The following is a 19,097-nucleotide window of genomic DNA, read 5'->3' as shown; positions in this document are numbered from 1 at the left end:
CAGGGGTTCCCAAGTCTCTAAGATACTTGGTTAATGGCTGGAGGGGAATAATAGCTGTCACTGTCTGTCAGTAGCAGTGAGCCTTGAGCAGCACAATTCACTACAGTCGACTTAGAAGCTGCCTCTGTGTTGTATAGTGGTGTGCATGGAAGGAGAAAATCCTAGAGGAGCTGGTCTCAGGCCTGGCTTGCCATGCTGGGTGAGGCACCTTTAGTGCTCCAGGGACTATAACAATGGTGCATTCACTCTCTCTGGGATTATTGTAGCTCAGTGACTGGTCATTTGGGGGTGACTCTTGCCATTTGCCTTTTCTCCTTAATGGGGGGAGGGTCTATGTCTTATGGCTCCCAACTTGACTATTGATTACCTTTTGCAGAGGGATGTCCCTTCACATTTAACGTGAAAACAGTATTTTCTCAATTTTATGGCTCCTGCCTTCCACCCGCCCGTTGCTTCTCTCCCCACGTATGAACTGCCTCAAGCATAAACAGCTGTTTTCTGGGTAATTTTCCACAGTGCCTTTCGAACATTTAGCAATAGCGAAGGGCTCTGGGAATGATTGCCCTCGCCTGAACCAGCCGTCCGTAGACGCGACTACAATGGCAGCATGAAGATTGGCTGTTTAGGGACTTCAAAGCTTAGTAATTGCAGAGAGCAATTTGCTTTCTCTCCTCACTAGTGTCTGTCTAGAGACAATTGGAGAAACTTTTAGGGGCATCTGAGAAATCTTGTCCTTGGAGTTGGAGATGAGAACAGAACAGGAAATGCAGTTTCTTTCCCTGGTTAACTCTTTTCCAACAATTTAAGTTTTTCACCCATGGAGGTCTTGGAAGACAATTATGAGTGTGTTTGTTTTCCAGTTGGGTAGGATGTGGGAGAAAATAAGTCTCATGGGTCCTTAAGGGCTCTTCCCTGGTGCTATCACCCCAGGGAAGTATCCCCCAAGTGCTGAATCAGGAGCAGACCTCTGCATGGCAGGACCTCAGTTTGTTTGTTTATTTGTTTATTTATGTATTTATTAGAGACAGAGTTAGATTTTTTGTATATTTATTAGAGTTCTGTTTGCCAACATACAGCATAACACTCAGTGCTCATCCTGTTAAGTGCCCCCCTCAGTGCCCGTCACCCAGTCACCCCATCCCCTCACCCACCTCCCTTTCCACCAGGCCTTGTTCATTTCCCAGACAAGTTTAGACAGAGAATCTGGGCCCAGGAAGTGGAGTGTGTGGCTCAGCACACATGGGTGGTCTGAGGACTGGGGCCTGGCAGTCGTTTGCCAGTGAACTCTTGACAGAAACAGTTGATGCCAGGACAGCTGTGTGGGGCCTTTGTGGGTCCCCCTAATGTGTGGGTAGGGGAGGAGCGACAGCCCTGGGGGCAGTGGTCAGGTGAACTGGGGCGGAGCAGCTCCCACGAGTGCCTGAAAAGTCATCACAAAGAGTCTCCTCCGTTTCACTTTCAGGTTAAGGCATCCATTTTTGTTAGGGATGGAAACTACACCATATAAACCTCAAGATGGTAAGGGAGTTCTCCAGCTATTCCTGGCATCCTTTAATACACTCTGAGACCAAAAGAGTCAATAAATGTCTGTTGAATGGAATAGAATTTGCATAAATCTTCCTTTAAAATACCTAGTTTTTAACATTATCACCTTGAGTGACGGAGTACATGTGTGGTCTACAAAGGCAGACAGTTTTTACTTTCTGGCCTTGGAGAGGAAAGGTTTGGGGGACCCTAATTTCGCGGGATGAGCCCTGCCCTGGCATAAGGTAGCCGCTCAGCACATCTTGTTTCCTTCCCTCTCTCCCATCTCTTGCACCATCTTTCCCCGGTTTTTCCCTGCCTGGGCATTTGGTGCATTGGCTTCCATCACAACATCAGCCACAGAGGCCAGAGCCAGCCTAAAATAGAGATGTGTTCAAAATGGAAATGTGTAGCAGTTCTGTGTTTTATGTATTTTTCCTGCCTTTAAATAAAAACTCACTGAGGACCATGTGTGCTTCTGGTTACCACAGGTGTGAGTAGCTTTCACTACATTCTAATAAATAATCATGTTTAAACCGAGTATTAGTGGAACATTTTTCTGACAGTTTTTAAACTGGTTATTTATTTTTCTTGGAGAAATACAACCCAAAATGGCGTGGTAATGAACTGCCGCTGTTGTTACGGGACTTGTTCACATTACGGTGAGGAAGATTTATGTTCCCGGGTACCTTTAAGTTGCAAAAGATTTAAGAATAATGCCGTCCTCTAAAGAGCAGAGAGACAGTGTTAATAAGCCCAAAAGGTCTGGGTTGCTGTGGTTGTGCATGTGGTCATAATTTATTAAATATTTTTTTCCAATTCTACCATTTGGACGTAATTGTTGTGCGGGAGAGTGCAGGGAGCATCAGGAACACAAGCAGTGACCCATATCGAATTTGCATCTGGTGTTTGTAAGGCAGACCCTGGCTTTGTTAAGGTGTGTGTGTTCACGTGGTGATTGCTCAGGAGCCACCCCCGGCCTGCAGGGCTGTGGGGTCAGGTCCAAGCTTATGCTGCAGCTGGGGTGACACGTGGATCAGACTGCAAACCCATGCACTTAGCAGGGTGGACCCCCTTCCAATGTGAAGGGGCTCTGCCTGGAGCTGCTCCATGCTGTGTGACTCCTATTGGGTCCTCTGGCCTTCAGCTCCATCCAGCAACCATGGGGAGGTCTGACGTGATAGCGTCTTCCGCCCTCCCCCCAAACCCAGCAAGTCTCCTGGGATTTCAGTTCTTCTCCCTTCTCTTCCCACACTCTGGCTTTACCTAGATCTCAGCCTTAAGGGCTCAGCTTCCTGGGGCTTTGTCAAGGGTGGGCATTTGCCTTTGAAAGAACTAAGGCACTGGTTGCTGAAAGAAGTCCTAAGGTTTTCACATATCAGCTCGAGTTCAGCTAGTTGCTGAACTCAGGTGTGAGCTGGGTCCAGCAGAGGCCACCTTTTGGGAGCTAATGGTCTAGAATTTGGTGAGACGCGCAGCTATCTTGGGGCGCCGGGTGATCATGGCAAGTGGAGAGAGCCCAGGGCTCAGCAGTTGGACAGAGCTGGATTTGAAACCCTGCTGTGCTGCTTTCTCCTGTGTGACCTCAAACAAGTTAGCTGACCTCTTTGAGCTGCAACTGTCAAGGGTAGCGGCCGTCTGCATGCTTGCAGAGGCACTGTGACCATCAAGAGGAATAATCAGCGTAAAGTACAGAGCACAGTGCGCAGCTGGCTGTCGATGTTCAATAAACACGTGCTGCTTCCCAGAGTAAGTTGGATATGGGCTTGAGCCGCTGTTTTCTTGAACCACCGCCCTTAGAAAATGACAGCACTGGCACCTCCCTAGGCCCTGGCCCTTCTGCTGTCTGTGGGGTCCACTTTGGATCTGTGGCACAAAGTGTCCTTACATTGCCCGTGCTCATTTTTCAGGTCACTGTATCTTTTCCCTTCATGACTCTTCATAGACTCTTCCATTTTCTTTCCCTCTTCCTGCTCATTCTCCATCCTCTTCACCTTCTACCCTTATCTGGACCGGGCTGACCAGGTATGCCATAAATTCAGGTTTGATGAGTGAGCACAGGGGAGGGGAGACCACGAGGGCACAGAAGCCCTGCTGGGACGTGGGGGCGGGAAGGGCAGAGGCCCTGAGGAGAAGCTTTGTCTCCATCAAAGCCACACATGTTTAGGGAGCTCTGTCCCTGAGACAAGGTGGCAGGGGCAGCAGTGAACCTAGACTTAATGTTGTAGTTGGGGTCTGAAATAGCTTTTCTGGAGGTTCTGTATTTATCCAGAGCATAGATGGTCTAAGGACCTCACATATACCAGCAAGTTTGTGGGCGGTTTTCATCAAATGGAAAACCCTGGGATTTCAGAAACCTTCCTCACAAAGAAGGTAGATTGAGTGTGGCATTGCCTGGCTCCCTCCTTCGGTGCTGGGTCTGGCACTGGACACTGTTAAGTTGCAAGTAGGCCATGTCATGGCATCCGAGGAGTCTCCATCTCTAAGTGACAAGGGCCAGGAGGATTGAGCTAGAAATTTCGTCTGGCCCAATCTATTTTGGGAGCCCCTGTGAGCTGAAGAATTCACCTTTAATGGCTTAGACCCTAGCAGCTCTCCCCCAAGCAAACATGTCTGTTTGTGTTATCACTTTATTATGAAGGCATCACCTCCTTCCTGCTGAGTCTGTGCCCACTGATAGCAGGAGTGGGGGTCCCATCGGGAGCTCATGGAGACGTTCCCAGCCAGGACGCCCGCAGACGGTCAGACGGACTGCAGTGGCAGCCGACAGATAATGAGAAATCCATCACACACACGCGGGCTTGCTTGCAGCTCTGGATCACATGCATTAAGCTGTGAGTAATGTGATTACTTAAGTGGCATTTTATTTACACTTTCACACAGAGCAGTGGCTGCTGCTTTTCCAAAGCAGCCATACCCAGATTTCATTTCTTAAAAATCTCCTCAGAGTCAGGATGGCAGAATCACAAGTATGCTAATCCAAAGGATGCTAGCAGTCTGATTTTAAGACTCCGTTACCGGCTCAGAGCACAGGACACACAGAGGTCAATTAAAAAATACAGTTATCATTTTTTGGTGTGGGCCACGTGCCGGGCATTTGGCATATATGTCTGAAATAACCCTTCCAGCCATCCCTGTGGAGTAAGCACCTTTGCCCTCATTTTACAGGTGAGGAAACCAGTTCGCAAAGGTTGAATTGCTTGCCCAGAGTCTCTTAGGCAGCGGCAGTGGAGACAGAGAAGTTACCAGCGAAGAAACTGCCATAGGCTTTTATGCTTTTGTATGCTTCCAGTTGGGAAGCAGAGCCATTGATTTCAGCCCCAAGCTGGGTTAAGAGCTGAATTTTGTGAAAAGAGAGATGTGAGAAAGGAGCTATGAGGCTTTGATGGGCAACACCAAAATAACCCATGCGGTATTGTTCCCAAATAATTCCAGCAGGCAGCCCTGATGTGGTGCCTCCAATTCTAGCTGGGATTTGTGTGTCCTGCTGGTACATCAGATGAGGTATCTGAGCCTTGGATGCCTTATTAAATCGAGCCACAATTTGGGTTAGTTGCCGGAGCTGTCATCGCCTTGTGGGTGAATGTGTGATTTCTGCTGTGAGCCCTGGGCCCCTCTGCATGTTTCTGCCAGGGGCCATAGGCCGTGCATTGGTGAGGGAGCTGAGGTTCACCCCCTGCTAATCCCAAGTCTTTCATTCTCTGTTGGGGTAGACCAAATGCCAAGACAAAGGAATAATGTCAACCCTATGTGCCAGCCTACAAATGGGCTAATTATAAGGGTTTGTGGTTCCATTCAGCTGCCTGGCAATGCTCCTTGTCATTGTCCTTGGTCATGGCCCAAGGAGCTCTTGACTGTTACTTCCTGTGTCTGGGACATGGGTACACTGCTCAGCCTAAGCTGTTGGTCTACATGGACCTTAGGCTGCGGACTTCGGTGCTGTATGAATTCGTGTCCAAATGATCATACCTCCATGCACTAGAGTTTCCCCACCTGTCATGTTAGAGTGATGCTGTCCTCATATTCCCTGTCCCACAGAACTGTGAATGAATGAATGAGTAAACAGATCCTCGAATAGACAACATACAAATACATGATATAATTCATGTCAGATCTTTCTTTTTTTTTTTAAATTTTTTATTTATTTATGATAGTCACACACACAGAGAGAGAGAGAGAGAGAGAGAGAGAGAGAGAGAGGCAGAGACATAGGCAGAGGGAGAAGCAGGCTCCATGTACCGGGAGCCCGACATGGGATTCGATCCCGGGTCTCCAGGATCGCGCCCTGGGCCAAAGGCAGGCGCTAAACCGCTGCACCACCCAGGGATCCCCATGTCAGATCTTTCTAATTGAAAAACAATACAGTAGAAGCAATACCATATTCCCCCAACCACTGATAACCATTTTGGTTTTTCTATAGTCCTTTTCTGTTTTTTGTTTGTTTGATTTTTTCCTGCTTACTCTGGGTGGTGGACATGACTTAAGGATATTGAGATCCCTAGAAAAGGTGCCCTGCAGCAGACTGAATGAGAAGGTGATTATAATGGACAGGACCCAGCACCACCCCAGCATCACCACCTTGTCCTGGCACAGGCGTGTTGGTGCTATGGTTGCCCCTTCTTCCTTCCCAGGCCTCTGAGGAGCAGGGCTCTGGGTCCCGAGACGACATGGTTATGGAGTGGATGAAGTAGCTGCCCTTGCTTCTTTGGCCCTCTTGACTGGTTCTTGGTCTTTTTTGTATTCTTCCCCAGTCCTCATATGTGATTTCTACCAGGAGTCGCCCCCCCCCCCCACCCACTCCCCATGAGAAGGTAACTGACCCAAAGAATTTGATCTTGGATTTTTTTTTCCCTCTAGAGATTCTATCTCAGTACCTCTGGGCATCATGTGGAAAAAAAAATCCAGCTGGACTCTTTCTTTAAGGCTCATAAGTCATTTCATAGAAGATTTTAAAGACCTAGGACATAGGTACTCTTTGTGTTCATATTAGGTCCTTCCATTTGTAAGCAAAAATAAAAATAAAAGCAAAAGCAGCTTATTGCTTTGCTCCATCTTGGATTCCTCTAGTGCATTATAGTCCCTGCTACTCCGTGAAAATTGCTCCTACTTTATATAGAGCTTTCAGGCATAGTTGATTATTTGACATATTTAGAATCACAGACTTTTGTGGCTGGAAGGAACTTGCATTATTATCAACATTCCTATCCACCCCCACCCCCCCACCAATAGTAAATGAAAAAAGAGTGTAAAAATTAAGGTATTACAATCGTTTCCACCAGCTAAGTTCCTCCACAAGAAGTAAATGCATCTGTTGAATGTGTGTTTTGTTACCGTTTAAATGATCTCACTTGATAATTTTACTCTGGAGCATTCTGCTTTTAAAAGATAGGTACTGGAGAACTCTCCTGGGTCACCCCTCTCCCTTGCCCTGTCCCCTGCAAACTGGAGTGGGACCTCTGAAAGGTGAGTGAGTGCCTTCCTTAACTCTCACCACAGACAGGGGGTTGGGAGGGGGGCCTAGTTCCCAGAGCATAGTTACGGGGCATGGCCCCTGTTCTTGGGGAGCTCACCTCTGAAGAGAAAGATGTTTAACTCCGAGGGAAGACAGAGAAGCTGGCGGTAGGCCCTGCAGGATGGAGAGGGGGCAGACACGCAGACAGCTGCTTTCCGTGGGGCCCCTCCCTAATGACTCTGTCATGTCCTTAGCAGGCGGATGGCGACTCTCGGCTGATGAGGTTGAAATGCCAGGGTGTGAGCTGGCTCTCATTCTGGGGGTGGCAGGTGCGGGTCAGCATGGCTTCTCCAGCCATAGTGTCATTGCTCTGCCTTCCAGCTAGAATGGACAGGTGGTAGGGGTGCCAGTAGCCAGCCATGGTAGCTGCATAGCTCCCGAGCCCCGAGGAGGGACAGATTGAGCAGTGTGGTGATGAGGGCTTTGGGAGATCCTCAGCAAAGCTGGCTGATGTCTCTGGTTGTCTTGTCTCTGTGGCTGCTCGTGGGTTCAGGCTTCATTGCCTTTTTCTTGAGCTGGTGGCTATTACAACAAAGACTTGTGCTCTTGCTCATTGCTCGCCGCCCCTGCTGGTTCCTCTGCCTGCAGTGCCCTCATGCATCCCATTGCATGTTCTTTGCCTAGAATGCTGCTCACCTGTCCAGTTCCAGCTCAAGTCCCACTTTCTCAGTAGAGTCTGTTCTGGTTTCTGGGAATAATGAGTGGCTTCCTCTTCTGTGTTACTGTAGCTTTTGTAATAATAATAATAATTATTGAAATCACCACATTACCAGGTACTACTCTGCTTCATCTGCTTGTGTTTCTGGGTCTCTCTCCTCTAGTCAGATGGTGACCTTCCTGAGGGTTAAGGCCTGGGTGTATGTCATATCTGCTTCCTAGCCCATGGGCAGATGTGCAGCAAACGTTGCAGAAGTAATGACTGTGAACATGTAGAATGGACTTCTTCACCAGTGTCCTTGGGTGCACTTGGTGCACACACACAATTTGTCCCACACACAGTGAACCCAGCATGCTTTAGAAAATACCGATTTGTTGGGGTCCACCTCTAAGTGAGCCCTCTAATGGCTCCTCGGTGCTTTAAAGTCTGCCTGTCTTTTCAAACATTGAGGTCCTTGAGCCTCTGGCCCCAGCTTCTTTTGCAGCTTCAACTTCACTCTGTCTCTGTGGGTGCTCCAGACCCTAAATGAGCATGGCCACATTGTAGCAATTTCCCTGGAGAGGAACAAGACAGACATGAGTTCATGGACTTGGACATGGATTCCACAAAAGAAGGGACTGGACCCATTAGGGACCTCAACATACATTGCTCTGGGTATGAGAACAGTTCTCTTGCGATTTCTCTGGGCTCTCCATCTTGTCATCTGACATAAGTACATCATCTCTGGGACCGAGAGGTCCAGTGAGCTGGTTTCCAAGGGCGGGGCCTGGCTGTAGTGCTTTGTGATCCTGTAAGCCTCCCGAGTCTAGCAGACATCTTTTTCATAGTGCTGGGAGTGAGAACCTGCGTTACAACCATCACAGAGTTGTGTAAGTGCTTGTTGACTAAGAAGAAAGGTAGCCTATCTTGTAATCAAGTGCTCATTGAACCCAGCTACTGTTGGCAGTGTGAGTGCTCCGGGAGTCTTCAGTTTGAGAGGATTTTCTGGCGAGCCCTGGTTTTAGCAACGAGTGTAATGTCAGAGGGGGCCCCCTGCCCTTCTCCATGGAAGCCATGTAGGTGATTATAGAGGAATACTGTGGTTCAGGCGTGTGTATCCATTTTTGGCAGGCTCGCCTACTCCGGTTACCTCTTACCATGGGGGGATGCCACTTCAGAAGTTGTAACTATCAGATGAGCACTCTCAGATCCTGACATTAACACCAGTGACTTGAAGTGAACAAAAGATGTTGACCAGATTTATTTCTGGGGCTTTATTGCTGGGGAGTATCTGCTGTGTAACTGTCCAGGGGCCAGAGCCTCAGGATGCAGAGGCGGGTGGGCAGAGTGGCTGCTAGGACACTTGGGGACACAGTGAAGGGAGTCTTTACTGCTACGCTTCCCAGATGTTCCCTTGAAGAGAAGAGGCTGAATGGCAGGGCTGGGAGGCAATGTAGCAGGCCTAGCTGTGCAGCTAATGAAAATTTCATGCAAAGTCTGTAGCCGTAGCTTCCCAGAGAGGTGGCTGGTGCCAAAGCCACCACCTCCTCCATGCTGTGCCTTGATGTCGCATTGGATACTTCACTTTGAATTGGGCCCCAGGGAGTGCTGGTGGCAGACAGATGTGAGTGCTGAGTCCAGAGCGCACAAAGACAGAGGACTTCTGAGGCTGCTTTGTCAGGGCTGATGGCCATGGCCATGAAATCCAGGCGGCTCTCTTGGGTGGGGGTGGATCAGGGAGTGAGGATGTCCTCCCTGTTTTCGTGGATCCAGGTGCGTGACAGATGGACTTCTGGTCCCATCTCACAAAGACTATGTGAAGCAGGTATTTATATCCTCCATTTCAGGGACGGGAAAGCTGAGGCTTCAGACACACATGGGTCATGGCAGCAGTAGAGAGGGCCTCTTGGGAGGCCTGTGGTCTATATGCTCATCTCCCATCTGTTGGTTTCTCTTGGTGGCATCTTCCCAGGGTAGCCAGCCCTGTGTCCTCTCTCCAAGGTCTCCAGCTTAGATGGACCTGCTACTCCTCCCTTCATATGGTGCCCTTGAGGTGACGTGATGTGATGGTTAGAGTCAGGCCATAGGGGGTTCAAATCCCCCTGTGCTTCTTACTAGCTATGTGATATTGTGTAGTAATTTCCTCTCTCTGAGATTCCATCTCCCCAGTTACATCACAGATGTGCCTCTCTTCACAGCTATTGTGTGAGTTCAGTGGAATAAAACAAAGGGTTTTGCATAGTGCCTGGCACATTGTGGCTGTTCACACATGGTAGCTGCTATTATTACTGTATGATCAATATTAATACTACTCTTACTTTGATTTTTGGGATTTGATTTCAACTTTTTCATGTGAACTTTAATTTGCTACGAGTCCTGATTTCCAGCACAGCTGTGGTGAGCCAACGCAGGAGGGAGGGCTACTTGTTCCTTGGGGTGACTCAGGCATGAGTAGACGTGGAGCGAGGGCATCAGGCAGATCAGGCAGAGCTCCACCTGCAGGTCTCCCATACAGCGTGGTCAACCGCTCCAATACCTTTCAGTATCACCCTACTGCTCCGACATTCCCATTTCTGCCCCCTTGAAATCATTGCCTGGATAGCTAAAGGAAGGAAGAGAGAGGAGTCCATCCTAAGGCCTGGGTTCTTGCATGGGCAACTTGCAGTGTATGGAGCTGGGGATGCCTTGAGGGGTTAGCCTGAGAATGGAAGAGACAACTCTAGAAAGCTCTGGAAGCTTTTTGGTGGGCTGCACCTGGCTTGCTACCTTTGATGGGTCTGACTGTCCCTGGGTCTCCCCTCATTTCCTGTAATGATGTGTGACTTCCTTTAGCCAATGAGGGCTAACTAAACATTAGAATCATCTGGGTAACTTAAAAAAAAATCACTCTGTGGAGGCCACAGCCTAGACCAGTGAAGCAGCATCTCCTGGCTGAGGCCTCAGTATGTGGAAAGCCCTCCAGTGACCCCAATCATCAGCCAAGGATGACAACCACTGCTTTCCCCAGTCCCTGCTGTCAGCGCCTCCCATGCAGGATGGGTGGGGAGGAAGAAGCAGATGATAGTTAATAGCTCTATCTTACACTCTAAAGGGTAGCATCTGGACATTGGTGGAGGTGGGCCAGCCTAGGGGTGTGGCAAGCGTGGCCTTCACAGAAAGAGGGCAGAACCTATTTAACTTGGAATTTGTGCTCCTTGGACAAGGCTGGGCCTCATGCCAGCGTAATTGGTACGTTCTGTGAAGTAAAGGCTCACATGCTACAAGGTGGCAATGGCCTTGGTTGGTGTGTCGGTGAGACAGTCCTCTTCCAGGTGCCTGTGTCTGTTTTCTGCATATAATGATTACACAGAAATTTTGCGTGTTCAGAGCATGCCCAATTCCCGTATCAGGATATAATTACTCATAATTGAAACTTTAACTTAGTTATGTGTAATACTTAACAGTGGTTCAAAACTCACTGGATGGATATACAAAACAGTTCTGTGGTGTAAGTATTCTCTCTCTCTTTTTTTAAAGACAGGGTCACTAAATCTTAGAGACTATAAGCCTGACCTTTAAACAGAGACATGCCTGGAATTCCACTCTTCAAATTTCACTGAATTTGTATTTTTCTCAGCCACTCTTTGTACGTGACACTAATAAAATCGCATGCATTTAAAATCTTTCATAATTATTGTTCCCAAGTACACTTTAGTCTCCCTGCATTTGGGCCTCATTGGTAAGATTCAAATGTACAAGGAGGCACATTATTGAAATTTTAAACACATTGCATTAACTCTTGAACAACATGGGTTTGACTTGTGCAAGGATTTTTTTCAATAGAAATCCTATAAATGTTTTTTCTCGTCCTTAAGATTTTCCTAACATGTTTTCTCTAGCTTAACTTTATTGTAAAAACATAGTGTACAATGTATGCAACATACAAGATTTGTGTTGACCGGCTGTTTATGAATTCAGTAAGGCTTCTGGTCAACAGTAGGCTATTAACAATTAAGTTTTGGGGAGTCAGATTTTCGACTGCATCGAGGTTCGGCACCCTTTACCCCTCGTGTTATTCAGGAATTGACTGTATTTCCACAAAAGCCTCTTTCTCCCAGTGTTCCTGGGACATCTCAGTACTACAAAGCTCTGGAAGTAGACACCAAAATGTACATCTTCTATTTACTGAGTAATTGTACGTGCCCAACAATCTCCCAGATACTTGGCCACGTTAGCACGCATCACTGTGACCTGTCCTCTAAGGTGGGTGAAGTGGTCTTAATTTACAGCAAGATAAGAGAAAGATCAGGGAGGCTGAGTGGATTGTACAAGGCCACACAGCCAGTGAGTGCCAGAGGCAGAATTGAAACCTCTATTTCCTTCAGAGCCTGTCCAGTGTATCCTGTTGTGTCTCCCTTTGCCTCCATAGTCCCGGCTATGCAGAAGGCAGCTCCTGGTTAGCACAGACATTTCAGTAATATTGGTAATAAGGTCAGGGGTATGGATGGTTTTGAGTCTGGGGAGATAGCTCTTGTGCTTGTCAGAGTACTCATGGAGCCTCCTATACCCATTCATATTCCCAGAACAAAAACCACGTGTAGAGCATACTTTGGGGAAGAAATCTCAGACTCTGTCTTTCTCTCTGAGAAACGAACAAGTCATTGGGTCACTTTCCCCAACCTCAGCTTCGATGGACAGACGGAGAGACCTGCAATGCCCTGAGGATGCGGGAACTCTCCATGCTGATTATAATCTTTTCACTAAATCTTACTCATTTAACACTTTTTTAAGACCTGAATTCCCATCTTCCTAGGTTTTAGACCCCTTCAAGCTATGTTGGAGGTATAAGACAAAAGAATTTCTTTGCAGAAATGTAGAAGGTCTGTTACTCATTGTCTCTGATGTCATTTTGGGATTTTACTGAATTTCACCCTTTGGACCAATGTCACAGGGAATTAATCACTTGAAATTCTCATAGTCATCATAACTGGATGTTGGTTGTTAATCGTGATTTTGCTAGCTATTCTGCTGTAGTGACAAGGATCACTAGCGCACTCAGATTGCTCCCTCCTGGTGTTACTTTACCTGATAATCTCATGTTTTTTCCCCACGAACCTAATGAATGATGGGACTTTTCAAGGGTATGATGGTTGGTGACTTGATGGAAAATATCTGCGTATGACCTTTCTAATGTTATGATAAAATGAAAATTTGATGCAATTATCAAAAAATGTTTACATTCCTTCCTATTGTTTGATGTGATTCTTTTATTTTTTTCTCATTTATAATGCTTTCGTACTCAGGAAGTTGAGGTAGGTTTCTGACTTTTCAACTGTATGTAGACATAGTATCCAAATAGTTGCCAAATAAAATGTAAATTTCATTCTTAATCCTAAATCTCAGTGGTAAATATTTGTTTTAGTTCAGTGAACCAGCACTGCACACATTTATTTCTCATTGGTATATCCAGGGGATGCAATTTATCAAATGCATATAAACAGTCCATTTGCTGCTTTATCTTTTCTCATTAGTTATAGTACAAGTATGATTGTCAGTTATTATCTGTATTTTACTGGTGTGTTATTTATTGAAAGAGCAGAGCAACTGACATGGTTATTTTCTAAATCATTTTGTCTAGGGCCTGCAGGACTTTATACCAAATGTCAGACCAATTTATCAAAGAATCGCTCTATTCAGGAAGAAAGTGATTTAGAGTGTCTCTATAAACATACCCACCTGTATTTACACACTTACCAGTAACAGTTTTGGGGATTTTGCAGGAATACAAAGATGTTAAACCTGGAACAGCTTACTTGTATTTTATACAATTTGGGTAGGATTTATTGTGCACTTTTGAGTGGTGCCTTGGGGAAATATGCAGGTGAGTAACATCTTCCTTCCCTGCTCAGAAGTACCTTGGGCTCAGGTGTATATAGGAGTGACATGTTCACAGGGAAATGGATTCCTGCACTCCCACTCACTGATGTACACGGTTATTGTGAGCGGGGTCTATGGAGGGGAGCCGGGTGGGGCCTTGAGTCATGGCCCAAGTCAGGCCAGTTGTTTGAGCCCCTTCCTTCAGAAGGATCCCCACTGGGTCGGGGTCCTTGTCAGGGATGGGTGGGACAGGCCTGGTAGAGAGGAGACTAGCAGAACGTCGCTTTCCCAGAGGTAAAACCAGAAACAGCTCAGAGATGAGGTGCTTGAATGGGAAGCCAACTTCGTTCCCAGTAAACAAATGGAATGTCTGGTACCTCCCCAGTGGCTGGATCAGTAGAAATTTCTATTGCACACCAATTAAAATTGCAGTCAAATGTTGAATTATATGGCCGATACACTTATACAATGTCATCTGGAAATCTCAGTTTTCCAGTGACTTCTGTTATCTTTTAGTGATGCCCTTTCCACCTGCCAACCAGCCCTCCTTCTATTCTCCCCAGTCAAGTGGTGTGAAAATTAATGAGACTAGTTGGCAGTGAATCCTTTTGAGAGTGCTTTGCTTATAATCCCTTCATGGATCTCTTTGTAAAAGGTTTTGGGTCCTGGGAAGGGGGTTCTCCCCCATCCAGGATCTGTACACCAGACTTTACTCTCCCTTACCTTGCGGGGCAGCACTTTTCCCCTTTGCGTTTACCTGCCGAGGGTTCACAGATGACCCCACAGTGCCCGCCTGCCCTCACTTCACCTGCCTTCCTTCTGTGGTTGTTCCTGTCGTTCACTCTTGCTTGAGACCAATGAGGCTCCCATTTATTTTCTAAGCTGGTTATCTGTATTATCTCCGGTAATCTTCAGATAATACTGGAGGGTTTGAACAACTTAGCTAAAATATGTATGAAGGAGAAATGATCTGTGCCATGTGAGCTAAGTGTGTTTGATCTGTAATATCTGGAGCTGGAAGGTAGATAATGAATTACATCATCATGTTCGGAGCTGAAGGGAAGGCAGTTGAGTTTCAAAACCAGTCTCCATTGTGTTTTGCCTCCTCGTTGCCTCCTCAGAGTCTGCTGTGACTTTCCTTAGAGCTGACATAAGCACCCCCGGAGTAGCAAATCCCTGGGGAAATATTTGAGCTAAATTTGCATTGGCCATTTTGGGCTCTGGGACAGTGAAAGAAAGATTCAGGTGCCCCTTCAAAATGGGCTGGAACCAGAGATATTTTCCAATTGGTTATGATCATCCGCGATGAAGAGACCTAATCGCTCAAATGATAGCATGAGTATTTTTTTTCAATATTTCTTGTTAGGGAGGCTTAAAGACTTTATTGGAAGATGAATTTCAGAGCAGAATAACTGTATACTCATTGTATAATAATATACAATATGTGTTCTGTTTATATGTTTTGAATAGATTTCCTTTCCCATAAATGTCTATCAAAACAGAGTATCTATAAAGTAGTTGAAAACCCAGAGTTCAATTCCTTAGCACTAGCCACTGGGTGCTGGAACTTTTACAGGATCCTTTTCTGTGTTAGTAGGATAGTTAGTGAAATAGTTGGAGAAATATGTCATTTTCTGTATTGATCAGCTACAGAGGATTAAAATAATCAGGGCTATAATCTTGCCCCCTCACTGATGGTTTCTCTGACACCAGGACCACCACCACCTCTCTCACTCTACACACGTAATGCTGTGTCACTTTTTCACTGTTATTTTTGTGCTGACTTTTCATGCTTCCTTATGGCTTTATCCTGCCTTGAGATATTTCATGATTTTAGACCTAGGTCAGCGTGCTCAAGTTTGATACTGTTTACATTTCTAGGTTCTTCCGATCTCAACAGTCCCTAAAGAGTTGGGTAATTTTCATTTGTGACGAGGTATAGTGGAATGAAATCAGCCTTTCCTTCATCTGGTTAAGATTTGGAGGAAGACTGTTCCCTGCCCTGTCCAGTAGAGGCCTGCCATCATACTGTGCAGTGGAGCCCATAAAATATACATGTGTAGTAACACCGCCATCCTTCATTCCCGAGCATGTATAATGTACTCATAGGAGTTACTGAATTTAATAAATGACTGCATTTAGATATGCATCTTTCTATTTAGGTTTATGTTTTAAAAATTAAGTCTTGCTGGGGCCCTTGCAAGTCATTTTTAAAAGCCTCATCACAAGATGATAAAATTACCGGTTAAGAGGCCAGCTCAGACACCTGCCTACACCTCTCCTGGCACATTGATGCAACCGTCACATCTGGTATGCCTTTCCCCACAGTCTGAATTTCAGCAGGTCACAACTTTATTGGGACAGAAGGCAGGACTCTTAAAGTCCTGCACTGCGCTAGTATGTGAAAGGGATTCTGGGGTCCGTGCAGCAGGAACAGATTGTACAGTGCAGACTTGGGCTGGTGTGGGTACAGGCACAGTACTCCCCGGGGTGGGTATTGTAACTCTGAGAAAACTGGCACAACTGTCCACAGCACAGGAAGTCATGGGTCTGTTGTAGGACAACATAAATAGGATGTAGCTGTATTAATTTAGATTAAAAAATGATATACAAGTTGGGGTGGTATCTCTCCCACCCCGGCCCTCACCTTCAGTCTTGGGGCTTGGAAAAATGAGCAGCCCTGGGATTGACAGGTGTTGGCTCAGTGCCCCAGTCATCCATATGTGCTTTGAGCATCCTGAGAAGTGGAATCCTGGTCTGAGCACATTGTTGGGAGGTGCAGCTCTAAAAAAGGCAGTCTCTCATCTGTGGCTTTTTCCATTTGAGTGTAGGGGCTGCCTGGCCTGGAAATCCCGCAGTTGTGGAAGGGCTCCATGGATACAGCCCTGCGTGCCAGCCAGTCAGGCCTGGCGGCTATAGCATGGCAGGCAGCACTTTGTGCCCGGAGGGTCTCATCCTCTGCTTGGCTGTGGCCATGCCCCTTCCCTGGGGCTCCCTGACCGTCCCCCAGGCAGGTTCTGGCTCTAGCACGCTTCCTACCTGTTCCTGATCTTGGCATCAGATAGGGTCTCTCTCAGCTCTAGCTAGACAGGTGCACTGTTGTATCTGCTCGTGGCTCATTGGTTTTTGCTTAGACCATCCACTTTCCTAAAGCAGAGCAAAAAGCATCCAGGCATAGGGAATCAGTCTCCTCCCGTGCTTGGCCTTGCTGGGCCAGGGGCCGCTTGAAGGACTCACTTTGCATAATGAGCCATCTCTCAAGGTGTGCTTTCACATCTTGGCTGCAATTAGGCAGTATTATTACCTTTGCAATCAGTTTAAAATATTCTAATGCAGACACCTGCTTTTATGACAGAAAGGCTTTGTATTTAAAGCCATGATTTTCCCCCAAGAAATTTGTAGAAATGGCCAGCGTAGTTGACCTGGAAAAGTGACACGGAGTCCAGAAGTATGCCTCACGTGCCATTCAAGTTACACGGTCAGTTGAAATCATGAGGGAATATTCAGTTCTTGAGACTTGCTCAGACCTTTTGTTGACATCAAAGGGAATATAGCACATGAAATTAAAGTCCAGGAACTTGTCTTTGGCTCCAGTCTTTTCTGTCAGACACACATCCTAAGCTTCCAAAGACTTCCATGTATGAAAAAGAGCATGTCCAAGTAGAAAATATTTCACAAGATCCCACATTGTCATCGGATGGGAGGCTGGCCTCTGTATGTGAAGAGGGCACAATTAGAAGGACAGATATTGTTTTTTTCCTCCATTGGTGGGATGGGTTCCACCAGGATTATTCTTCTCATGACCTTGTGACCAGCAGAATGTGTGGGTAACATGCTTGTGTCTAGGGCTGAGAGCATCTTGTCTATAGAGCTGAGAAACCAGGTGCTCAATTTTTCCTGCCTAGCATCCTGTCCTTAACTTACACTCATTTAACACTGGCTGCTGAGTTTCAAACCACATAGTTCACAAGGTTAGGCTTGCATTAAAATTGTAGGTGGACAGAGATATGGCAAAGGGCTTGTTTTCAACTTTCCAGTGATATTTTATGGTGCTGCCCTTGGAGACTTCCTGACCAGCTGGGTGAGAAGGTCAGTCACGCCATAACATTAAAGCCAGGGCAAAGTGGGCCAATTCCTCAGAGTTAAGAATAATTTAATGCTGAATCCCCAGGATCCCGAAGAACCTGTTCATGTTTATTCATGCTCTGGAAAATGGAATCACTGCCCAAGAAGCAATATGTTGTGATTTTACTCTAAATCCAGTTTCCTAAAAATCTATTTAAGGGCTTAGGTGAACTCAACAAGGATCTAATAAAGCCAGGTAATTGAACAACACAGAGGCCGATAAAACTCATGGGAGATCATGTCGGAGATAAACTGCAGCAGGAGACAGCGTGGACAATAATTTAAACTAATTGTGCACTTTGATGTAAATGAACTTCTCAGGAAGAGAAATGGAGGCCTCATTGTAGGCAGCTCTCTGAAAACCGTCTGTGGCATGCAGAGCACCTGCCCAAAACACATACGGCAAACGATTTGGGCTCTGGTGGGGAGCAGATGAACAGAGGAGTTGCATGAGCCGTGAGGTGGTACAGGGCTGACAAACACGGCTGAAGCCTCTTCTCTTTGCAAACCGGTTGCGTGGACAGGGTGGGTGTGCTAGGGGACAGCACGGGTGGGTGAATGCTGAGCTCAGGGTGGGGTGGGGAGGATATGGGGAACAGGAAGGAAGGAAAGGTTATTAAAAGTGGAGGTTAGTGTAACCATGAATAAGTGAGTGGCCTAGACTCTGGGAATCTCAAAGTCATGAGGCGTCTAGGCTCAAAGCAGAAATTGAAACAAGCAGCATGCAAGAAATACATGGTTTTGAATTGACCAGATGGGCCAGCCTCTGTGATGTCATTGTCACACACCCAGAACAAATGGTACAAAGCTACGTGTATGCCTGCCGTTAATTCTAACAGTTGAAGGGCCAGTCTGCTTTTAACTTTGGCGAGTGTTGGGAAACTGGAACTGTACGCCTCTACATGTCTCCACCTGGAAGGAATGTTGACAGTTGAAATTATCAGCTGTTACAAACACAGAGCCTTCATCACAAGTGAGGGCAGCAAGGCATCACCTGGAGTATAATTGATAGCAAATGCACCTTGCACTTAGAAGGTGTCTCAGTTTATCTGTCAAACCAAGAAGAGCAGCGTTGTTTCCGTATTAGGCTGAAATGTTTTTGCTATGCCTGGTGTTTAATCCATACAGTTTGAAAGACAAGAATTTGAAAAGTAAATTTATATTTTTGATTTCAGATGAATGTCTGTTTTGGGGAAAGATTTCTAAGCCACGTGTGCACTTTCCTTTGTGTTTTAGGAGGTGGGGAGAAAAGCAGATTTTTGTGCAGTTATGTGAGAAGCTTTCTGAAATCTGACCTTTGTTTTCTATTTTTTTTTCCTTATATAGGATGATTATTTCAGAAACTGGAATCCCAACAAGCCCTTTGACCAAGGTAAAGGATGCATTATTCCTTGTCGTGTGTATTCTGTGGACAATGCAGTCTCATTTTTCCTTTCTTGCGTG

The 19,097-nt window shown here is 46.3% G+C and overlaps 1 protein-coding gene across 1 annotated transcript in view; it reads left to right on the top strand.

Annotated features, from left to right (window-relative positions):
• Positions 1-19,097, top strand: part of SPOCK1 (SPARC (osteonectin), cwcv and kazal like domains proteoglycan 1) — a 496,806-nt gene that overhangs the window by 202,693 nt on the left and 275,016 nt on the right. The window contains exon 3 of the mRNA XM_077911772.1: positions 18,981-19,026. Within this exon, the coding sequence (XP_077767898.1) occupies positions 18,981-19,026 (46 nt within the window). The remainder of the gene's footprint in view (positions 1-18,980; positions 19,027-19,097) is intronic.

This window comes from Canis aureus, chromosome 10 (assembly GCF_053574225.1).
Source record: "Canis aureus isolate CA01 chromosome 10, VMU_Caureus_v.1.0, whole genome shotgun sequence".
Taxonomy (NCBI): domain Eukaryota; kingdom Metazoa; phylum Chordata; class Mammalia; order Carnivora; family Canidae; genus Canis; species Canis aureus.
The sequence above is the reverse complement of the archived record's forward strand: the minus strand, read 5'-3'. Positions and strand labels throughout refer to the sequence as shown.